Source organism: Miscanthus floridulus, chromosome 8, assembly GCF_019320115.1.
Source record: "Miscanthus floridulus cultivar M001 chromosome 8, ASM1932011v1, whole genome shotgun sequence".
Classification (NCBI taxonomy): domain Eukaryota; kingdom Viridiplantae; phylum Streptophyta; class Magnoliopsida; order Poales; family Poaceae; genus Miscanthus; species Miscanthus floridulus.
The window spans coordinates 74,277,591-74,296,434 of NC_089587.1; the positions used below are offsets into that span (position 1 = coordinate 74,277,591).

An 18,844-nucleotide genomic window follows, 5' to 3' on the forward strand; every position below is an offset into this window, starting at 1 on the left:
GAAAAGTCAGACAAATAGTATTAGCATGGTGTTTGAACTATTTATATATTGCGGTTTATGGAAGTTTCGAACTTAATCTTCCAATTGAATACTTGTCATATTATTTAGTGATTGTATATCGAATTGTGTTGTAAATTTTATAATTATTTATGAAATTAGCACATACTCCCTCCTTTCTAAGTTATAAAACATCTTGGCTTTTCTATGTGCTTTTGCTATATGTATCTGGATATAGTGTAGTGTATATCTAAGTGCATAGCAAAAGTTTTGTATATAAAAAAAAGCTAAAATATTTTTATTATTTATAATAGAGGAAGTAGTTTTTATTGTTTTTTTTGTGCGGTATACCCTCCTAAGAGAGGGTGTGTGCGACGTTGATGTCCTTCAAAGGAAGGGCCGGTGACGCCCTCATCCAGCAAGTCTAGAATACGAGAACACCACCACCGCGTGAATGGGCCAAAAGCCCAAAAAGTCCGCCGGGGCCCACCGGGCCTGCTAGCTGAGGCCACCAACGCATGGCCGCATGGGAGTCTTACCTTTTGTATGTCGGGCCGAGAGAGGACCCTGGCCTCTTTTTCTGTTGATGGGCTTTTTTTGGTACTTGCAGTGCGTACATACCCAGCCCAGCCCAGTAAGCAGACCATATACAGCCCAGCCCAGTACGCATGCATACCCAAGCAGTAAGAACGTGACTGCGACTTGCGGCCAGGTGCAGGTGCAGATAAATGGGAGGAGCGAGAGGAATATGCCATTGCCATCGTCTCTCTCTTTTTCTCCTTCAATTCATTCACGCGGAGAAGAAAGGAAGGAAGAAAATGACTCGCTATCAAGATGATCTAGCTAGCTATGCGATTGCGAAGCATGTTCTTTGTTCTGACTTTTTCTCTCTCGGATAATAAATAGATAGATATTTTGTGCCGCAAGCTGTGCGTACAGACTTTTCTTTTTTAAAAAAAAGCCAGCATTTCATCCGTTTCCACGCATCCTTCAGTAATTCTTGTCACAAAACCAAAAACGGTCTTATATATCATCGCCTCGTCTATAGAAAAAAAGGTGAGCAAGGGATTATCGAATACAAAGATATAGAAAACGATTTTTAGTCGAATGACTCTTCAAATAATAATTTAGCGAGTAGATTTTAGAAATGCTCTTGGATATGCTCTTATATGTCTTTTTTGTTTTCCAAAAACAGGATCTCGAGTATATATTTAATTTAGCTAGGCTATCCTTAGTGGGAAGTTAATTGTTTCCAACAATGCCATGTAGAGGGTATTGAAATAATGATGAAACAAAATAGCTAGCTCCTGCAATAATACATGACAATAGGCAAACTGTATTGGAAACATTCAGCCTGTTCAGTTTGCCGGATCAATCAGTCTGGATTGAGTTTGAATCCATGACAAAAGATGTCCGCCGATTTTGCATCACACGACTCGGTCTCAGCGGATGGATGCCCAGTCCAACTCAAGCTGCAATCCATATCAGATCCATCGATGGAGATCCATGCTGCATGGTTGTACAACGTGCCATCTCATCTGATCTGATCAATCACCATGTACATGCTTGCCTTCCTAATCACGACACTTCGTTTTAATTCATTTTCATATTGCCGCTATCTGTCTACCACGTATACACGACTACATAACCACCTGCGGGTTTTCTTTTACTACTTCCTCATTCCATTAAAAAAACAATCAATTTTAGTGAGTCAAATTTTCTTAAATTTGATAGATTTTTTATAGAAAATAGCATCGATATTTCACTACAACAAATGCTTTAATCCATGACGGGTTCAGATAATGTCACTAACAACGAATCACCTCTAACAACGCACAAGGTACAGTGATGGATACACAGCCGCCCAACCTCTATTCGCGTATATTAAGGAGAAAAAAAGGACGAATGCCTCTCGCACCAGCCGGCGCCGCCTCCCACCCCAAACAATCCAAACCTGTTAATACATGACAATATTTGAAACCGTCACAAATATTGTTTCGGGATGGTTTTTTGCGATCTTGGTGTAGTGTTTATATCTCTAACTAAATCTATTATAAAAACACCTTTAATATTCATCTGATGTGAGCATCATAGTATCAGTAATTTTTTATATTTTCTTCAAAGTTGAGACAAATTAACTCCCAAGAAAAAAATTAAGAATTGTATTTTTTTAGTCCGAGGGAGTAGCTTTTGCTTATTTCATTTGTTTATGGCTAATACATTACGTGTGTATTAATGTGCTTCTCTTTCTCCATCCGGACCGGCTGCTTTTCTACCGTCATGTTCCCTCCTCTACCAGCAAATCAAATTAACACCGCTTTTCTACGCGTAAGCAATGGATCGGCAAAATATCAGTGCTTCTAGCCTGAGACATTAGCAACCGATTATCTATTAGAAAAGGGATTAGAATAAAAGAAAAAACAGGACAGGATCGGAGCAGCAACGGCCGACACGAAGTCGCGACTGAAAAGTTACTGTTCACGAATGCATTCGTGAGAGAAAAATACTATTTCGGATGAAAAAAGAAGCGGATTTAAACCGAGTTTCATGTCAGCCGAACGGGGGGAAGAAGAAGTTTGTGGACAACGAAGAATCTTTTGTACGAGACGTGAAGATTGCTCCAACACAGCACAGCAAATGAATTGAAGCAGCACAGCCGACACAATTGAAAATGGTCTCCCTCGAACCATGTTGTGCATGCCATATATTATTGCTGTTTCCGCCGCCCCTGTTTAATATACACCTTTTTTTTTTTGGTCTCTACTACCTCAGTTTCAAAAAATAATAATTTTACGTCATTTTTAGGATTATAAGAAATGGTACCAAAGTAACGACATTTGTATCTCTAAATAATTTAATATAAAATATATTTTATGATTAATAATGTAAAATGATATTTGATATTAGTTGCTTTTCTTTTTGTATATAGTTTATCAGAATTGTGATTGATAGACATTTTTCAGACTTATTTTGTTGGCATACACTCATGCTTCGAGTACTAATTAAGTTTTCTAGCTATTCATAATTAGCTTTGATTATATTTCCTTTTCTTCAACTAGCTAGGATGTATGTTCCAAGGAATATTCTTGCTCATGTCAAAGTGGTTGGCTGATAAACTAATACATAATAGTTAATCCCCAATACAAGTGTTTAAGCACCTACTCGCCTCCATCCGTACTTGAGGTATTGGCCGACGGTTGAATCATTTGCTCTTTGCTTATAAGCAACACATCGACGATCACTTGGTGCTTGCATTGCTTTTCTTCTTCTTGGCAGACAAGTTAATTGTTGTTTTTCTGTAAGTTTTTCTTTTTGTTACCGCCAGAAAAATGTAGGTTACATAGATATACATGAGAAAGCGGTAATTTCGTTTACACACATGGTTTTATCGGTCTATTTTAATTTCCAAAGTCACACTTTAAACATGTTTTCATAATAACTAGTTTGCTTATTATCTGCAAGGCTAGCGTATAAAAGATGCATCGACTGGATTAACATTTTCTCAAAACGATGTTTATTTTGAGTAAATTTTAGTACACTGTACAGGGAGACTGTACTATTCTAAAATAAATTTAGGAAAAGCTAAATATGCTCTTGAAGGCTTTGTCTAAACAAAAGTACACGTTATAATTGATGGGATTGGGAAAACCCTATTTCATATCCAGTTTGATGGCTAAGATTGTTGCTTAAACGAGCCTAATTCATCTTCTCTTGGGCCACCCGACCGTTACATACATACCTTCTAATAGGTGATTGGATAGTTGTTGGTTGAAGGTGTATATTAACTATTAGCACCTCTTCACCAACTAATGAACTAGCACATCCATTTGCTAATAGTTAGCACGCCCATTTGGATCCTCTCCTGGTAATGTTTATCTACTAACTATTATCACTAAAAATGGTTCCAAATAGACCCTAAATGTGCTTTGTTGACAAAGTGAAATAGATTTTTTTTCTTTGCTGCATTGTGCTTGAGTGTAATTTTTGTACGAATCGCAGCATAGACGCAGACGCGCACATATATATATATATATATATATATATGGATGTGTACTTGGCTCTCTATGAATGCATAACTTATCTTTACGTGCACACATCCAAAAAACTGAGAGACAGATCTAGGCCCTGTTTGGTTGAGCTGTGGCTGTGGAAAAAAGCTGCTGTGGGCTGTGAGCTGTGGAAAAGCTGCTGTGGGCTGTGAGCTGTAGAAAAGCTGAAAGCTGTTTGGTTAAACAAGTATAAAATATACCTTTTATCTTTATCTCTCTTGAAACAACTATGGAAGAGCTTTTTATTCCACCAATTTCGAAAAGCAGAAAGCCAAAAGCCAAAAGCAGGGTCAAACCAGCTTTTAAAAATAAACTACGGAAAAGCAGCTGCTTCTGAAAAAGCACCCTCCAAAAGCAGCCCCTTTGGTTGGGCTTTTGGCTTTTGGGGCCAAAAGCCAAAGCCAAAAGCCCAACCAAACAGGGCCCTAGAGCGATGGAGCCCATATTTTTCTAATTTATTCCATGCATGATTTAGTGACACAGTTGTTTTAATGATAGACGATATGCTCATTGACATTGAGGCACCATAGGTGCCTGAGTATCATTTTGTCATGCCAAAAGAGATGATCGTTTTGTGCCGGACCTAGTGGTGATCACTCTACCACCGTGCACCTTGACGGTAAAAAAAAATCATTCATATTTGCTGATTTGTCATCGGTGATAGATCCTTTCAGCTTATATATATCCAGAAAGCAGAGTAGAGTGGATAAGGTTATCATACACACTTATCACCATGCATTTCCCTAGGTTTAGATGCAAAGATATATTGTGTGTGGTGAAGTCAAGTGGATGATGACGGAGAACAAGACGAGCATGATTGACATTTGTCACCGGTGATAGCTTAGCTAGCTAGGGTGAATGATTTGATTACTAGGGTCTTAGCAGGGCGTGACTTGTTAGTAGTGGATAAAGTTAGATTGGTCATATTTGGTAATATGCATGCATGCTTTGCTTAATAATGAAGAGTAAAGTAGTACGTGCTGGTATTTTTCCCGCTTGGTGATCCATGATTGTTTGCGTTTGCTTGGTGGTGTGTTATTTGTTGCATTGGTTGGTTGTTCCAATAAGAGAATCGAAGCGAAGGTACATCACATCATCACATCTATGACTTTGTCGCGGAGCTGGTGGCCTGTTAGGGACGTTGTAAACTTAACGCCATGGATTAATTAGCTAGTCGGTGCCGCAAAGCAACTAACTGATCGAGAGTTACAACTTTTTTGTATGTTTATTTATACATATATATATGTATGTACGATGAAAGACGAAGGAGGAGGTGATAAGACAATAGGAGTCGTAGTACAATAGACAAAGATCGTCCTTCTCTGTTTGATAGCGGTCTTACTGTAAAAAAATAAAGAATGCAAGGACATGGTAATAGGTAGGAAAACTGAATGAGAGTTGTCAACCGTAAAGCGATAAAGCAACGAACACGTAAGACAAGATTTTTAATTGGCGGGATGGGTCGTTGAATAGGTTTTTCTTTGACAACACACTAGATTTAGATATATTTAAAAAAAAGGGAAATATGAATGGGTCATGGAGTAGATTTCTTTGGCAGCATTAAATTTATATTTGGAAAAAATTGGAAGAGACGACAGCGATCGTGGTGTCCCATCTATAGCAGCATAGGCAACAAGAATAAGGGCCTGTTTAGTTCCCAAAATTTTTTTGTGCAGTACCCATCACATCGAATCTTGTGGCACATGCATGGAGTACTAAATGTAGACGGAAAAAAAACTAATTGCACAGTTGGATGAGAAATCGCGAGACGAAACTTTCAAACCTAATTAGTCCATAATTAGACACTAATTGCCAAATACAAACGAAAAGTGCTACAGTAGCCAAAACCCAAAAAATTTTGCATCTAAACGCGCCCTAAAGGTTTTGTTTGGCATCCTGACACCTCATCGAATGGAGCACTTGAGGAGAAGCCTTAAATTATAAAATGTTGGGTATAGCTTCTCTACCAACTGTCAGAGATGGAGCAGAACCATGCCAAACGGGTCCTAAGACTAGGCGCCTATTTGATAGAGCTACTCATGCTTCGGATTAGATGTGAAAGTTGATTCTCTGATAAAAGTGCTTGTCTAACCAGATATTTTGTTACGATAGACAACGATATTGTGTGAGGGTGAATCAGAAGCTCACTTTAGAGAATCACCTCACAACCACCTCTCAGTTAAAAATACAAAGGAAATGCATCGGCACCAACCCTCTCGTGGAATTAAGGCCGCAGGCCCAATAAATAATGAACCTATTCACGTGAAATTCCAAGTAGGATTCGTGTGAAGTTTCTATATTTCCGAGAAGAGCACTGATACTTTGATTTGATTTTTATTGAATAATAGAGGGGTCAGATTATTGGGTTTGGCGCTGATGTGGCACAAACAAACAACCAATCCAATCAATCAAATCCCAGCAATAGAAGAAGTGTAGTTTTTCACTCTGTCCCTGTTCGCTGGTTGATTTCAGCCAGCTCAAATCAGCTAGTCAACAATATTTTTCTTTCACAACAAACCAACACCAGCCAACCCAAACCAGGTCAAAAACCAACCAGCAAACATGCGGTTTCTTTCTGGCCGGACGGAATCATGATCGTGCAGTGTTTTTGAACTGTAATCGAGGGGGCGTACGTATACATACGGGGCATACTCCTACGGCTCAGGCAGTCGGTTGCAGTAGATCGAGGGAGCCGAGTCAGCCCCGCCTATCGTGGTGACGCCATCTCGAGGCCTTCTTGTTGACCTGACCGTGTCGTCGTGTCGGCGCCCGCCGCTTACCAATTTTATTTTTTTATTTATATTTTGTCTGTCTGCAATTACTACTACGCACAGTACTAATGATCGTATAAATACATAAATAAAAAATTAAAATGAGATATGCTCCGTACAGGAGTATTTAATACAGTAATGATTATAATTCTAAGTTGCGCGTACAGTATTATTAATTAATTCCAAACCCAAAAAGAAAAAGGGAAGAAGATAGTTGTGCGCGGGCCCCACGGCACTCGAGGCAGGTGGGGCCCAGCGGCGACCAAGGGACAGCGTTCCTCACCTGCCGTCGTCTTCCTTGCTCGCCTTCCTCCCTCTTTCTTCTCGTTTCTAGACTAGACTTGGCTTGGCTTTGTTGCCTTACCTTGGACTCCCCCTCTCCTCTCCTCTCCTCTCCTCTCCTGGTGTGCCTGGTGTGCGTGCTTCTGCTACCTAGTTACCTAGCTGGTCCAATCGCTGCGGCCAGAGCCCCCGCGCAAGCTACCGGGGAGGATTCCAGCGCCGTCGAGCAACGGGACTCTAGCGCCCGACACCGAGCACTAGTAGACACTGCCGCCTCCCTCCACCACCGGCTTGGCATCTCGGGGTACGGGACGGAGGAGCAGAGAGATCCATCCGCCGAATTGCTTGCAGGCACCCCGTACCGTACCATTGGGATTCCGATTCCAGGATCGATCGCTCGGGGGTGTGCGCGCCGCCGCCCTCCTCGCTCCTCATCCAATCCACACGATTCCGATTGGATTGGATTTCAGCTACCCTTCGCCCCACGTGCGCAAGCGCTAGCTCCTGCCGCCAACCGCAACCGGCCCACCGCCGCCCTCCCTGCGCCAGGTGGCGCCCAGGTCGAGGAGGTCCTTCGCCGGCGACGAACACCCACCAGGTCCCCTTCTCTTCCCTTCCTTTATGCATTCGGATTCGGATCTGATCTGCTCCAATTCCTTAAAGTTAGGAGTAGTAATTTACAAGTGTATTATGCCTGCTACTAACTTGGGTTTTTCCCCTTTTTCATTGACCCATAACCAATTCCAGCAGACCAACCGCAAGGGCATGTGACAAGCTGCCGCCTGCCTTCGCCACAGGCAATGTGCTCCGACATGGATCAGCGCCACCATCACGCAACCAGGTATTTCAGTTCTCTTCTCTTGCGTCGAGCTTAATCAATCCTCAGCCTCCTCCTCCGGCTTGGCTCAGGTTGCAACCAAACCAATTCATCAGATTAACAAATCCACTTTATTATTACTTTGCTTGCTTCCATGTTTAACTTTCCTCCCCTCCTCAATCAGGTCCAGGTGTATCATTCATGTTACTGGACCGTTTCCAGAATACTCTCCCCTACCTTAGCCTTTTTGCAGAATACTCTCCCCTACCTTAGCCTTTTTATTTTTACCACCACCACCAACAGGCTATGTTATTATACAGCATCTATTTCTTAAGCATATGTCCCTTTTTTTCCCTGAAAACTAGTGTTGCAGAGCTTGAATCTAACTCAATTATTCTCTGGCACTCTATGTGTTGGTAACACTGAGGCCATGTTTAGATTGCAAAAAATATTAACCTGATGAATAGTAACTCTTTCGTCTTATTTGGTAAATATTGTCCAATCGTGGACCAACTAAGCTCAAAAGATTCATCTCGTGATTTCCAACTAAACTGTGCAATTAGTTATTTTTTTTTACCTACATTTAATACTCCATGCAAGCGGCTAAAAATTGATGTGATGGAGAGAGAGTGAAAAAACTTGGAATTTGGAGGTGATCTAAACAAGGCCTGAATAGGGATATTTTTGTTTCTTTGCCTGCTAACAACTAGCTAAACCTGTACAGCTTTAATTTTTTATTAACAATCCAGTGTAAAAGCACATAGATATGTATGGAGGCCCCCCATCCTCACCCTTTTCCCTTTTGCCCAACACAACAGGGAGGATGCACCAGAGGCTAATGGTTACCATCGCGGTCCCCATGGTGGGGATCATCACGAGCAGAGTCAGGCTGCGGATGCCGATAAGCATATAAATCATCAGTCCACAGATGACAACAATGTTCCCTCCAGCGCTTCAGGCCACAGACAAGGTGGTATCAGCCGTCATGCATCCACATCTTCTGTTGATGACCGCTCCATCAAGTCCGGTGACGATTCTGATGGGGCCGAGAGTACCAATGGCAGAAGCAGTAATACAGAGATCTCATTTCTAGAAAATGAGACAATCTGGATACCACCTCAAGCTGCAGATAAGGAGGATGAGGCCCAGAGTTTTGCTACAAGCATCGCTTATGACGACGACGACGATGATTATAGTGACGGGATAAAGTGGGGCCAGTCAAGTTTCCCATCCCCTGGTAAGCAGCATGACTCCGGCACTAGCAATCATAGGGAGGAACGAGAGAAGGCGATGTTAGAAGCTATGAATGGCCAGCTGAAGATACTTGTCAGTCGGTTTCTCGCATCTGCTGGCATTCCGTCTTCCAACGAAGAGGGTAGCGATAGCTGGCTTGACATCGTCACCTCCCTGTCATGGGAAGCAGCGCTACTTATTAAACCTGATGGTAGCATGGGAAAGGAAATGGACCCTGGCTCTTACATCAAAGTCAAATGCGTAGCATCTGGTACTCGCCGGCAAAGGTGAAGCAATAATTTGTCTTCACATCAATACATAGGAATAGGATTTCTGTTTCTGTTTCAAACTATATCCGTTAACCTGTGGCAATGTTGGTTTGGTTGCAGTGAGGTGTTCAAGGGGTTAGTCTTCAAGAAGAATGCTGCTCATAAGCACATGCCGACAAATTGCCACAATCCTAGGCTTCTACTTCTCAAAGGAGTCCTTGGGCATTCTGATGTCGGTTTGTCATCATTTAATTCAATGGATCAGGTTAGATGCTACATATTTATATATGTATGCAAATATTAAACCTCGGCTTCTGTTTTTTTTTCACGGAGGAATAATACCTTCTATTTTCTATGCCTCTAACAATCAGGAAAAGGATCTGTTGGAGAGAGCTATTGGTAAAATGATGGAGATATGCAGTCCCAATGTTGTTCTGGTCGAGAAAACTGTTTCACGAAACATTCAAGAACTTCTTCTGAAAGAAGGTGTCACGCTAATTCTTGATATGAAACTCAACCGGCTACAAAGAATTGCACGCTGTACAGGCTCTCCCATAATATCGTTTTCAGAAGTTTTGGATAAACCAAAGCTGAAGCAATGTGACTACTTTCATATTGAAAAATTTATCGAGGAGCACAACAACGCCAGTGAGGGTGGGAAGATGACATCTAAAACATTAATGTTCTTGGAAGGCTTTCCACGTCCACTCGGTTGCACGGTATGTATAGTTCATGCTCATTGTATACTGGAAATAGTCTATTCCATGCGCACTAATACCATTTATTGAATTAGTAGCAAGTCCCAAACTGATTGGTATTCCATACCTTTTGGATTAATATTTACAGTTAGAGTGGTTTTCTTTCTTTTTCAGATACTGCTAAAAGGAACAAACAGTGAAGAATTGAAGAAAGTCAAACAAGTAATGCATTTTACGGTCTTTGCAGCATATCACTTGATCCTTGAAACATCTTTCTTTGAAGATCAAAGGGTTTTTCTAAATGATAAAAGTACCCCAAAAGAAACTTCTGTTACTGCTACAGAAGGGACATCACCAACTGCTTATGATGTTGCTGCTCTTAGTGGTGCTATCCCTAGCTTTCCTTCACATGATGACTCTCCAGCACTTAGACTGTTCCATGCCACTTCTAACAGCTATGCTGATGTGAACAAACCTTTGACATCTCCAAGAAATGTGGATGCATTCAGTTCAGTATCCAGCAGCTCTGCAAATGACCTTGAACAAGGTGCAAGGCTCAATACTACTGAGAGGTTAACATTACCAGTCCAAGGGCCACTAAGGAAATTGTTCGCTGACATGTTACACCAGAATATTTACTTACCTGTTACTTCATTGCAAGAGGCAAATGATAATAGGAAGGAAGTCAGGGCTGAATCCGGTCAAGAAACTGTTAGTAATGGTTTCCATAGGCCAAAGATAGAAGAGTCTGCGGTTTCCATTGAAAATGGGGAGTCCATAAATGATGCCCAGAAACAAGAAATTACTCAAGTAATAATGCCGAGTAGTTCTTCTGTAAGTGGTAAAAATGGAGAATCACCTGTTATGGAAGACAATGGGGCACATAGTACTACAAGTATTGTTATCAAAGAGAAATATGTCGACGATGATCAAGCTGATGATGCACTTGATTCTCACAGCATACTGATTTTGATGTCTAGCCAGTGCACGGAAAAGCAGGTTATCTGTGAACAAAGCCATTTAACCCGTATAAAATACTATGGGAGTTTTGATGTGTCCTTGGGGCGATATTTGCAAGACATTCTGCAGAATCAGGTGACACTATTTCATAACCTTCTAGTGTTTTGTTCTTACGTGAAATATCTGTGTTTTGTGTTTGTAATACAATTTGACTCGGTTGCTGGAGGCTCAGCTTTTAATGTTTCCCTTGCAGAAACTGAGTTGCTCCTCATGTGGAGAGCCTCCAGAGTCGCACATGTACTCCTACACGCACCGAAATGGAAATTTGACCGTTCTAGTGAAACGTTTGGTGCCCCAACACCATTTACCAGGTGAATCCGAAGGAAAAATATGGATGTGGACTAGGTGCTCAAGATGTGATCATGAACATGGGGTATCCAAACCAACTCCAAGAGTACTAATATCAGCTGAAGCATGCAACCTCTCGTTTGGGAAATTCCTTGAACTCAGTTTTTCGAGCCACTCTGCAGCAAGAAGGTTATCCATATGTGGACATTTGGTCAACAGGGATTGCTTGCGCTTTTTCGGGTAAACTTCCTGCTAGCCATTAGGGTTTCATATAACAATTCCATGGAAACTACCTTTTTTGCAGTTTGGTGATGAATACTTCCTCATTCTTACTAATTTCAGGTTGGGCTCTAAAGTTGCTATGTTCCGGTACTCATCAGTTGAAATTTACGCTACCTGCAAACCACAACCTACTCTCCAGTTCGTCAACCCCATCAGACAGGATTGGTTTGAAGGACAAAGGAGAAATGTATGGTTCATTCTCTTGACTGTTTTTTTCATTACTTATCTTCAGTTATTGTACAATGGTGCCTGACGATTATGCTCCATCTCTCAAGATTCATGCTAAAGGTATGGCACTTTTCTCTGGGGTTGCAAGATTTCTACAAAACTTGAAGAATGAACATCCTGATGCAATAACATTAGCAATCAATTGTGGCCTCGCACTCCATGTTAAGGACTTCACTGAACTAGAAGAGTTGTTGATAAAAGAAAAGGCCCAGTTTGAGGTGGGTATATGCATTCTATTTGCCTCGGTGTTTGTTCTGTTTATTATTGTTGATTGAATTTTTATATCTGTGTTGTCCTGCAGAGTTCTGTGGACAAGGCCGCTGATCAAAATGGGATACTCTCGTCGTCTGTGCATGAACTATTGAATATAAATTGGTACTATCAGGACCTTCTACTTAAGCTTTACATTTGGGACCACCGTCTACATCAATTATTCTACTGTAAATCTGTCCAACTAGAAAGTGTTGCTAATTACAAGAATCCTGCTGATACTGTTGATGGGATCTATGGCGATAACTCTGGTATTGATAAAAAAATCAGTGAATCTACATATGACAAAACTACAATAGCTTTGGGGGTAGCCAGTACCACGGAGTCTGCAAGTAACAAACTTGATCCTCAATCATGTGATGCTGCAGCACCCTTGCTTGATGAAAGCCAGGAAGCTGGGCACTCGGAACTAACTTGCAATGGAGGTAGTAAAGCTGAAGAATCATCCATTGCTCATGGTCAAATAAAGGTAGATGGCACAATAGAAAGCACAAATGATCCTTGTTCCGAAATATCCAATGATAATGAGGTCCAGGTCAATGACACAGTAGCAGATCCAATACCCATGGAACAGGAGCCTTGTAGCACTCCCCAACAGTTCAAATATCCTTATTGGGATGAAAGGGAAAGGTGGATTTGGAATTCAATTGCCGAGTCTCAATTGGCTTACAGGAATGACATTCAAATTGGATATTTGGAAAAGTTTGAACTCATTAACAATTATTTGCCACATTATCTTCCTCCCTTGTTTGAACAACATGACAAGGCATACTCTCCGCAGTTTGCGGTAGGTCCAGGTGGTAATATTTTGTGCATAATGGAAGATGAGATATCCAGCATAATAGCTCGTGCTCTTGCCATATCTGATGAACGCCGCCATTTGATAGATTTAAAATTTGAGAATGGAATGGATTATTCCAAGGGAGAGCATGCTAAAGCAATGGAGAAATCTTATAGTTTTCTGTCTGAAAATTCTTTCAGCTCGTCGTCATGGTCATCTACAGATTCTGAAGCAAGCTTGTCATCTGTGTCTTCATTTTCATCTGATGACTTTTCTGGTTATGATAGCTCATCTTTATTGTCCCCGATGCATCCAGAAATGACTGTGAACGGGAAAGTGACTCTCAGAGGCAAATATTCGGTCACTGTTGTATATGACAATCAATTCTTTGCACTCCGAAAAAAGTGTTGCCCATCCGAGCTTGCATATATTACTTCCTTAAGCCGCTGCAAGAAGTGGAATGCTCAAGGTGGAAAGAGCAAGGCCTATTTTGCAAAGACGACGGATGACAGGTTCATCATAAAGCAAATCAAGAAAACAGAGTTCGAGTCATTTATTACATTTGCCCCTGATTACTTTAAGCATGTTTACCATTCTCTGGACACTGGAAGCCAAACTTGCCTTGCCAAGATATTAGGAATCTATCAGGTAGTTATATCAAGAGCTCGAGTTTGATTTCGATTCATTTTCCTGCTTTTTTTTTTCATGTGGACTCACTTGCCTGTTTCAGGTTAAGCAAATTAGGCATGGCAAAGAGGTAAAGATCGACTTGATGGTGATGGAAAATCTTCTCTTTGGCCACAATATTTCACGAATTTATGACCTCAAAGGTGCTACTTTTTCGCGACGCGTCACTGACTCAAATGATCGTGATACTGTTTACCTGGACCAAAATTATGTTGAGGACATGGGTTTTTCTCCAATCTATATTGGTGGAAGAACAAAGCATCTTTTGCAGCGCGCAATCTGGAATGACACAGCTTTCCTCACTGTAAGCATAAAACACATCTTTGCCACAGTTACTGGCAGTTATGTTTTTTCAATGATAACATTTGTGAACATAATTATTGTACTTGCAGTCAGTGAATGTCATGGACTATTCTCTACTTGTGGGAGTGGACAAAGAGAAGCACGAACTTGTGTTTGGCATCATTGATTATCTGAGGCAATATACTTGGGACAAACAACTGGAGACATGGGTGAAGACTTCTCTGGTAGTACCCAAGAATGTTTCACCAACTGTTATTTCCCCCAAGGAATACAAGAAAAGGTTTAGGAAGTTCATGGCGAAGTACTTCCTGTCAGTTCCAGACACATGGAGTCCTGATAATTCTTCTAAGCAATGCAAATCCCTTGGTCAGAGCAATCACAACTTGGCGGAAGTCCAGAATGGTGATAACCTGCTTCAGCACCTAAATGAAACTGAGGGGTGTACCTAATCCTGTGCAGGACTTCCTGGCAGTTTTGTTGAAGTCTATCCCATTGTTGTTTGGCTACTTTTCACTTTGTAAAATGGTGTACATAGGAGGACCTCACTGTTAATCTATCCAAAAGTTTGCGGTTTTTAGGCAAATTGTTGGGCAAGTGAGGTCCACATGACGTGTACCTATACAAATGTTCATTGTTAATTTCATAATTATTATAGTGAAATTAAGAATTCATATGATCATTTTTTGGACGTACCACTTGTGTGACTCAAGCAGTCTATTCTTCACTTATGACTAACTGTCCAAGATAGACATTTCCCACCTCTATTGAAATTAGGTCAATTGAGTATTATGTTGTACTATGTACCCCCAGTGTACTTGCTGGGATCTGAAAGCGGCGCCGTATAAAAGCCTGCCCTCTGATCTTGTTGCACACAGCACAATACAGATTTTGTGTTTGATGGATACTGTCCAGTTTCGGTATGCCCCCTTTCACTTCTTTTTGGTTCTCCACAATGTACAGCTTTTTCAGATCTGGTATAGAACATATTGCAAGCTACTCTGTATTTTCTTTTATAAACGGAGTTCCATTGTTACTTAGAATGGGTAATTAAGTTTAATTGTTCTGTTTCTGGAATTTCACTCAATATGCATGTATGCCCTGAAACCATTTTTATACGCATTTATGCCTTTTTTTATTTTTCAGATATCTTCCCTGTAGATGAGGTTCTGCATCAGGCAGTACAGGCCTGGTGATGTGCCTACTGATTGCTGTTCTATGTGCTAATTTATTGCTATACAGGTATGCCTGGACCATTGATGAGGTAATTTTTTTGTGACAATTCATGACTGAGTACAAACTTCACTGTTCAGTTCAGTACTTAATTATATGCTACTTTCCCTTCTTGAGCCAAAGCACATTATCATCTAAGTTGGAGCTTGTAATATAATTTTTGCTTGACCAGATAACTGATACCAAGAACTTTTCTTCTGTTGGCTCAGCAGGTTGACTGAATGTTAACCTGACCTTTTTCTAATCAATCAGTATTTTGATTTTTCAGTTCAGTGTGAATTCATGATGAGCAGCTTATATTTTGGTCAAGCGATTCTGATTGCTGCTTTAAGAGGTGATCATTGTGTCTGTTTGAGGAAGAGATTGGATTTGGTGGGCTGATGAAGCTCAGCTTTTCCCACCAGAGGCAGAGCCCTAACCCAAAGTATGGAATATGGATTGCCCTGCTGCTTACCATGATATCGCTTGCTTTTGGCCCTGCAAGGCAGCTCAATCAATTTGGCATTGCAAACTTTGCCGGCAGTGGTTCTCTTCATCCGATTGAGGTCCAGAGGATGATTCTGGCTCAAAAGACGTTCACAAAGTGATCATTCTGTTCCAATTCCAGAAGGCTGTTCCTCATGATTATACAACCAAATGGTGACTGGGGTCAGATATCAAAGAGAAGCATCACAAGAAAAGAATCTCACAAAAGCGGCCACAAAGGTACCATCCCTCCCTTAGGTCGTTTGTTCATCTTCTCTGTTTTGTTAAAACGACAACCATCCCTCCCTTAGGCCGTTTGTTCATCTTCTCTGTTTTATTAAAATGACCGGTCTTTTTTGTACCATTCACCGTATTCTTGGGCTGGTGGGAAGCGACGATACGTTTCAATGGACGAAAGCATAAGCCTACCACCAAAAACAAAACGAACAAGCAAAAAAGAATAAGAACAGAAAAGTCTAGTTTCTTCTTCCTTTTTGTCTCCTACCTATATATGTCCAACAAGTTGGCCGCACCACCACAGTGCTTTCCCAGTTATAGAAAAGGGCGAAGAGTTGGTTTTCCTTTTTCGGAGGTCTGATTGGTGGCACTCGCGGATTCTCCTTTTCAGCATCAGCTGTGATATTATTACCATATATATATAATTATATACTATAATTAAAAGTACGTCTAAATCTGAAGTATATTATGTTGAAAAGAATGCTAGAGATATGTTCTGGTTCTGATTCTGACAATAGGCAGGCACAATAGGAAGTGGCAGTACCGCCGTTGATTGGGAAGCATACAAAGAGGATGATGATTCTGCTGCTACATGCATGACTTAAAGTATGGACACCCTACTAGAGTGGTTGCTAGCTTGCTAAGCTAGCTAGAGAGTAAACAGCACGTACTGCACTGCACTGCACTTAACGAGAGAAGGGGAGAGGAAAACAAATTAAACAAACAAACAAAAAGCACCTTTTCTTGGGTTGCCTAGATTTGTTAGCCTCTTGTTGGAGTATCTACTAGTACTACTAGGGTGGCATAGAATAGAAGAAGTGGAGCTGCCTGCTGAAACCGTTCCTCTGAACAACTCATCTTGTGATTGTGAAGTTTAATTTTGTTCCAGCTGATAATCTAAGGACGGGAGGAGCTAGCTAGCGATGGCTGCAGAGGTCGGAGAGCATCTTCCTGCCCTCGACGATTTCGTCGAAGAAGTCATCGAGCTCAGCGATGACGGCCTCGGCTCCTGATCGCAGCATCCCAACCCAGCCACTGATGATCTCGGCTCTCTGGCCGAGGCTGTCGCTGATGTCGTCGCGGTAGCCGCCCATGGCAACGACCCTGTCGAAGTCCTGCTTGAGGCCGTCAATGGCAGCCCTGGCTTGGCGGAACTCGTACATCATGATCCCGCCGCCGATGATGCATCCTTCCATCTCCTGGGCGACGCGCTGTCGCAGGCAGGCGACGGAGGCAACGTAGCCACCACCCGAGGCGCGGAGCTGGTGGTGGGTGACGGAAGAGCAGCCGGCGGTGAGGTCGGGGAGGCAGGTGACGGTGCCGGAGACGAGGAGGACGAGGAGGAAGGAGGTGGCGTTGCGCAGCGCGTAGAGGACGCCGCGGAAGCCGTTGAAGGCGTTGAGCTTGAACTCGAGCGGGGAGCGGTCGTCGAGCAGGAGCGAGGCCGGGTCGAGCCTGGCGTCGGCGAGCGCGCGGTTATCCTGGTGGAGCGCGACGGCGTGGCGCCTGGGCGCGGTGATGGCGCGCTGGAGGTGGCGCACGGCCGCGGCGTGGGAGTGGGAGCCGCCGGAGCCGCTGGAGCCGTAGAGCCAGTCGCGGAGCGCGGGGGCGACGCGTGCAGCGGCGGCGCAGTATGCGTCGAGCCCCGCGGCTCCCGCGCGGGCGAGCTGGCAGGCGTCCCACAGGCGGGAGGTCTCGTCCATGTACTCGTCCAGCCAGCTCTCCCCCGGCGGCAGGTGGAGGCGCTGCACCAGGTGGAGTAGCTGCGAGTGCAGCGACCGCAGCAGCGCCGCCACCTGCTGCAGGAAGGCCGCCGATAGGCACGCGTGCTGGCTGCGCTGCAGCGCGTCCAGCCCGTGCGCCATGGAAGAGTAGAACGCGTTCATGCTATTGCTATTGCTGTTCCTGGCTGCTCTGCTCAATGGTGGTGGCGGTGGCTGTGCATGGACAGATGGACGATGGACAGGAGGACACTGGTGCGGTGTGCGCTGAGCCTGCCTCTGCCTGGTCGCTGGGTTTTATAGGCAGGCAGCCGCAGCGCAGGCACACACGAGAGACTCCCTGGGCCATCAGAGGAGAGGTGTCAGAGCTGGGAGTGAAAGCAATGCAGGGGAGGGGAGGGACTATGGTAATGGGTAATGATGGGGTGTCTGTTGCGCAGGGGGAACGATGATTGATTCATTTCGATGCTGCTGCACCAGTCTCACTCTCACAGTCTGGCTTCAATCCATGGCTTCCATGCCAGAGTACTCCGTATGCCGGTTGCCAGATGCCCACTGCTTCTTTCTGCTTGGGTGGTCGCCTCGCCCTGTGAGCCAACCTCCGTGCTTCCTTGCTCCCAGTCAAGAACAAGTGATGGCATGCAGGATGAAGGAGCAGAGCAGCCGTCCGGCATCGGAAAACCCAACAGCCTAGTCTACTCTTGGCCTGCAAGGCTGCAACTCTGAATATGAGATGACCATGCGTATCGTATCAGACGACCATGAGTATCGTATCAGAGATGAGACGAGACGACCGTAGCAGTAGCAGACTAGTAGTAGCAGCTGCAATTCACGGCTGGCTGCGCCCTTCATCCCTGCAGATACGTATGGTCTCTGAGCTGTGCTGCCTCTCCTCTGTCTGCCCTTGACCCCCTCCCTGCCATGTTGGCGTCACAACTCACAAGGCCGGCCATGTTGGAGCCCATGGCCTCCGTCTCCGTACGTACACTCCCACCGTCGCAGCTGCAAAATACTCCGATCCTGCGGTACATACATGCGCTTGTCACCGTTCAGCAAGTATTATACGCGTCTTCGTTTCAGAAATTACTGAGCGTCTAGTCTAGTGTAAAAAGCATCCCCTTCCACGTGAGATTATCTAGATGTCCAGTTCGTCGCTAGTGATGATTAGCAAGAATGTCTGTTTCCAAGACTACCGAGAGGATGAGAAGGAAGAAAG

At 43.3% G+C, this 18,844-nt stretch overlaps 2 protein-coding genes across 4 annotated transcripts; one reads left to right on the forward strand and one right to left on the reverse strand.

Annotated features, from left to right (window-relative positions):
- The first annotated feature begins 7,124 nt into the window (after positions 1-7,124).
- Positions 7,125-14,654, forward strand: LOC136476694 (putative 1-phosphatidylinositol-3-phosphate 5-kinase FAB1D). 3 transcript variants are annotated; one of them, XM_066474626.1, is made up of 12 exons: positions 7,125-7,697; positions 7,847-7,940; positions 8,735-9,436; positions 9,539-9,683; positions 9,790-10,137; positions 10,291-11,211; positions 11,309-11,664; positions 11,767-11,893; positions 11,982-12,152; positions 12,236-13,633; positions 13,716-13,976; positions 14,065-14,654. In XM_066474626.1, the coding sequence occupies exons 2-12, from the start codon at positions 7,900-7,902 to the stop codon at positions 14,422-14,424; spliced, it is 4,830 nt and encodes a 1,609-aa protein (XP_066330723.1). In that variant the 5' UTR covers positions 7,125-7,697; positions 7,847-7,899; the 3' UTR covers positions 14,425-14,654. The 3 variants fall into 3 exon arrangements, with proteins under 3 accessions (XP_066330723.1, XP_066330722.1, XP_066330724.1); XM_066474625.1 differs by having other exon boundaries at positions 7,850-7,940; XM_066474627.1 differs by having other exon boundaries at positions 7,850-7,940; positions 11,330-11,664.
- A 1,709-nt stretch (positions 14,655-16,363) lies between these two features.
- LOC136476695 (uncharacterized) lies at positions 16,364-18,430 on the reverse strand. Its single transcript, XM_066474628.1, has one exon. The coding sequence runs from the start codon at positions 17,791-17,793 to the stop codon at positions 16,825-16,827; it is 969 nt and encodes a 322-aa protein (XP_066330725.1). The 5' UTR covers positions 17,794-18,430; the 3' UTR covers positions 16,364-16,824.
- Between the last annotated feature and the right edge of the window lie 414 nt (positions 18,431-18,844).

Bases quoted from the DNA above. Each gene is read 5' to 3' on its own strand.
- LOC136476694 (XM_066474626.1), top strand. From the start codon at position 7,900: ATGTGCTCCGACATGGATCAGCGCCACCATCACGCAACCAG. The intron at 11,212-11,308 runs GTGACACTATTT...CTGGAGGCTCAG, and splicing joins AAGACATTCTGCAGAATCAG to CTTTTAATGTTTCCCTTGCA. The intron at 11,894-11,981 runs GTATGGTTCATT...CCATCTCTCAAG, and splicing joins TTGAAGGACAAAGGAGAAAT to ATTCATGCTAAAGGTATGGC.
- LOC136476695 (XM_066474628.1), bottom strand. From the start codon at position 17,793: ATGAACGCGTTCTACTCTTCCATGGCGCACGGGCTGGACGCGCTGCAG.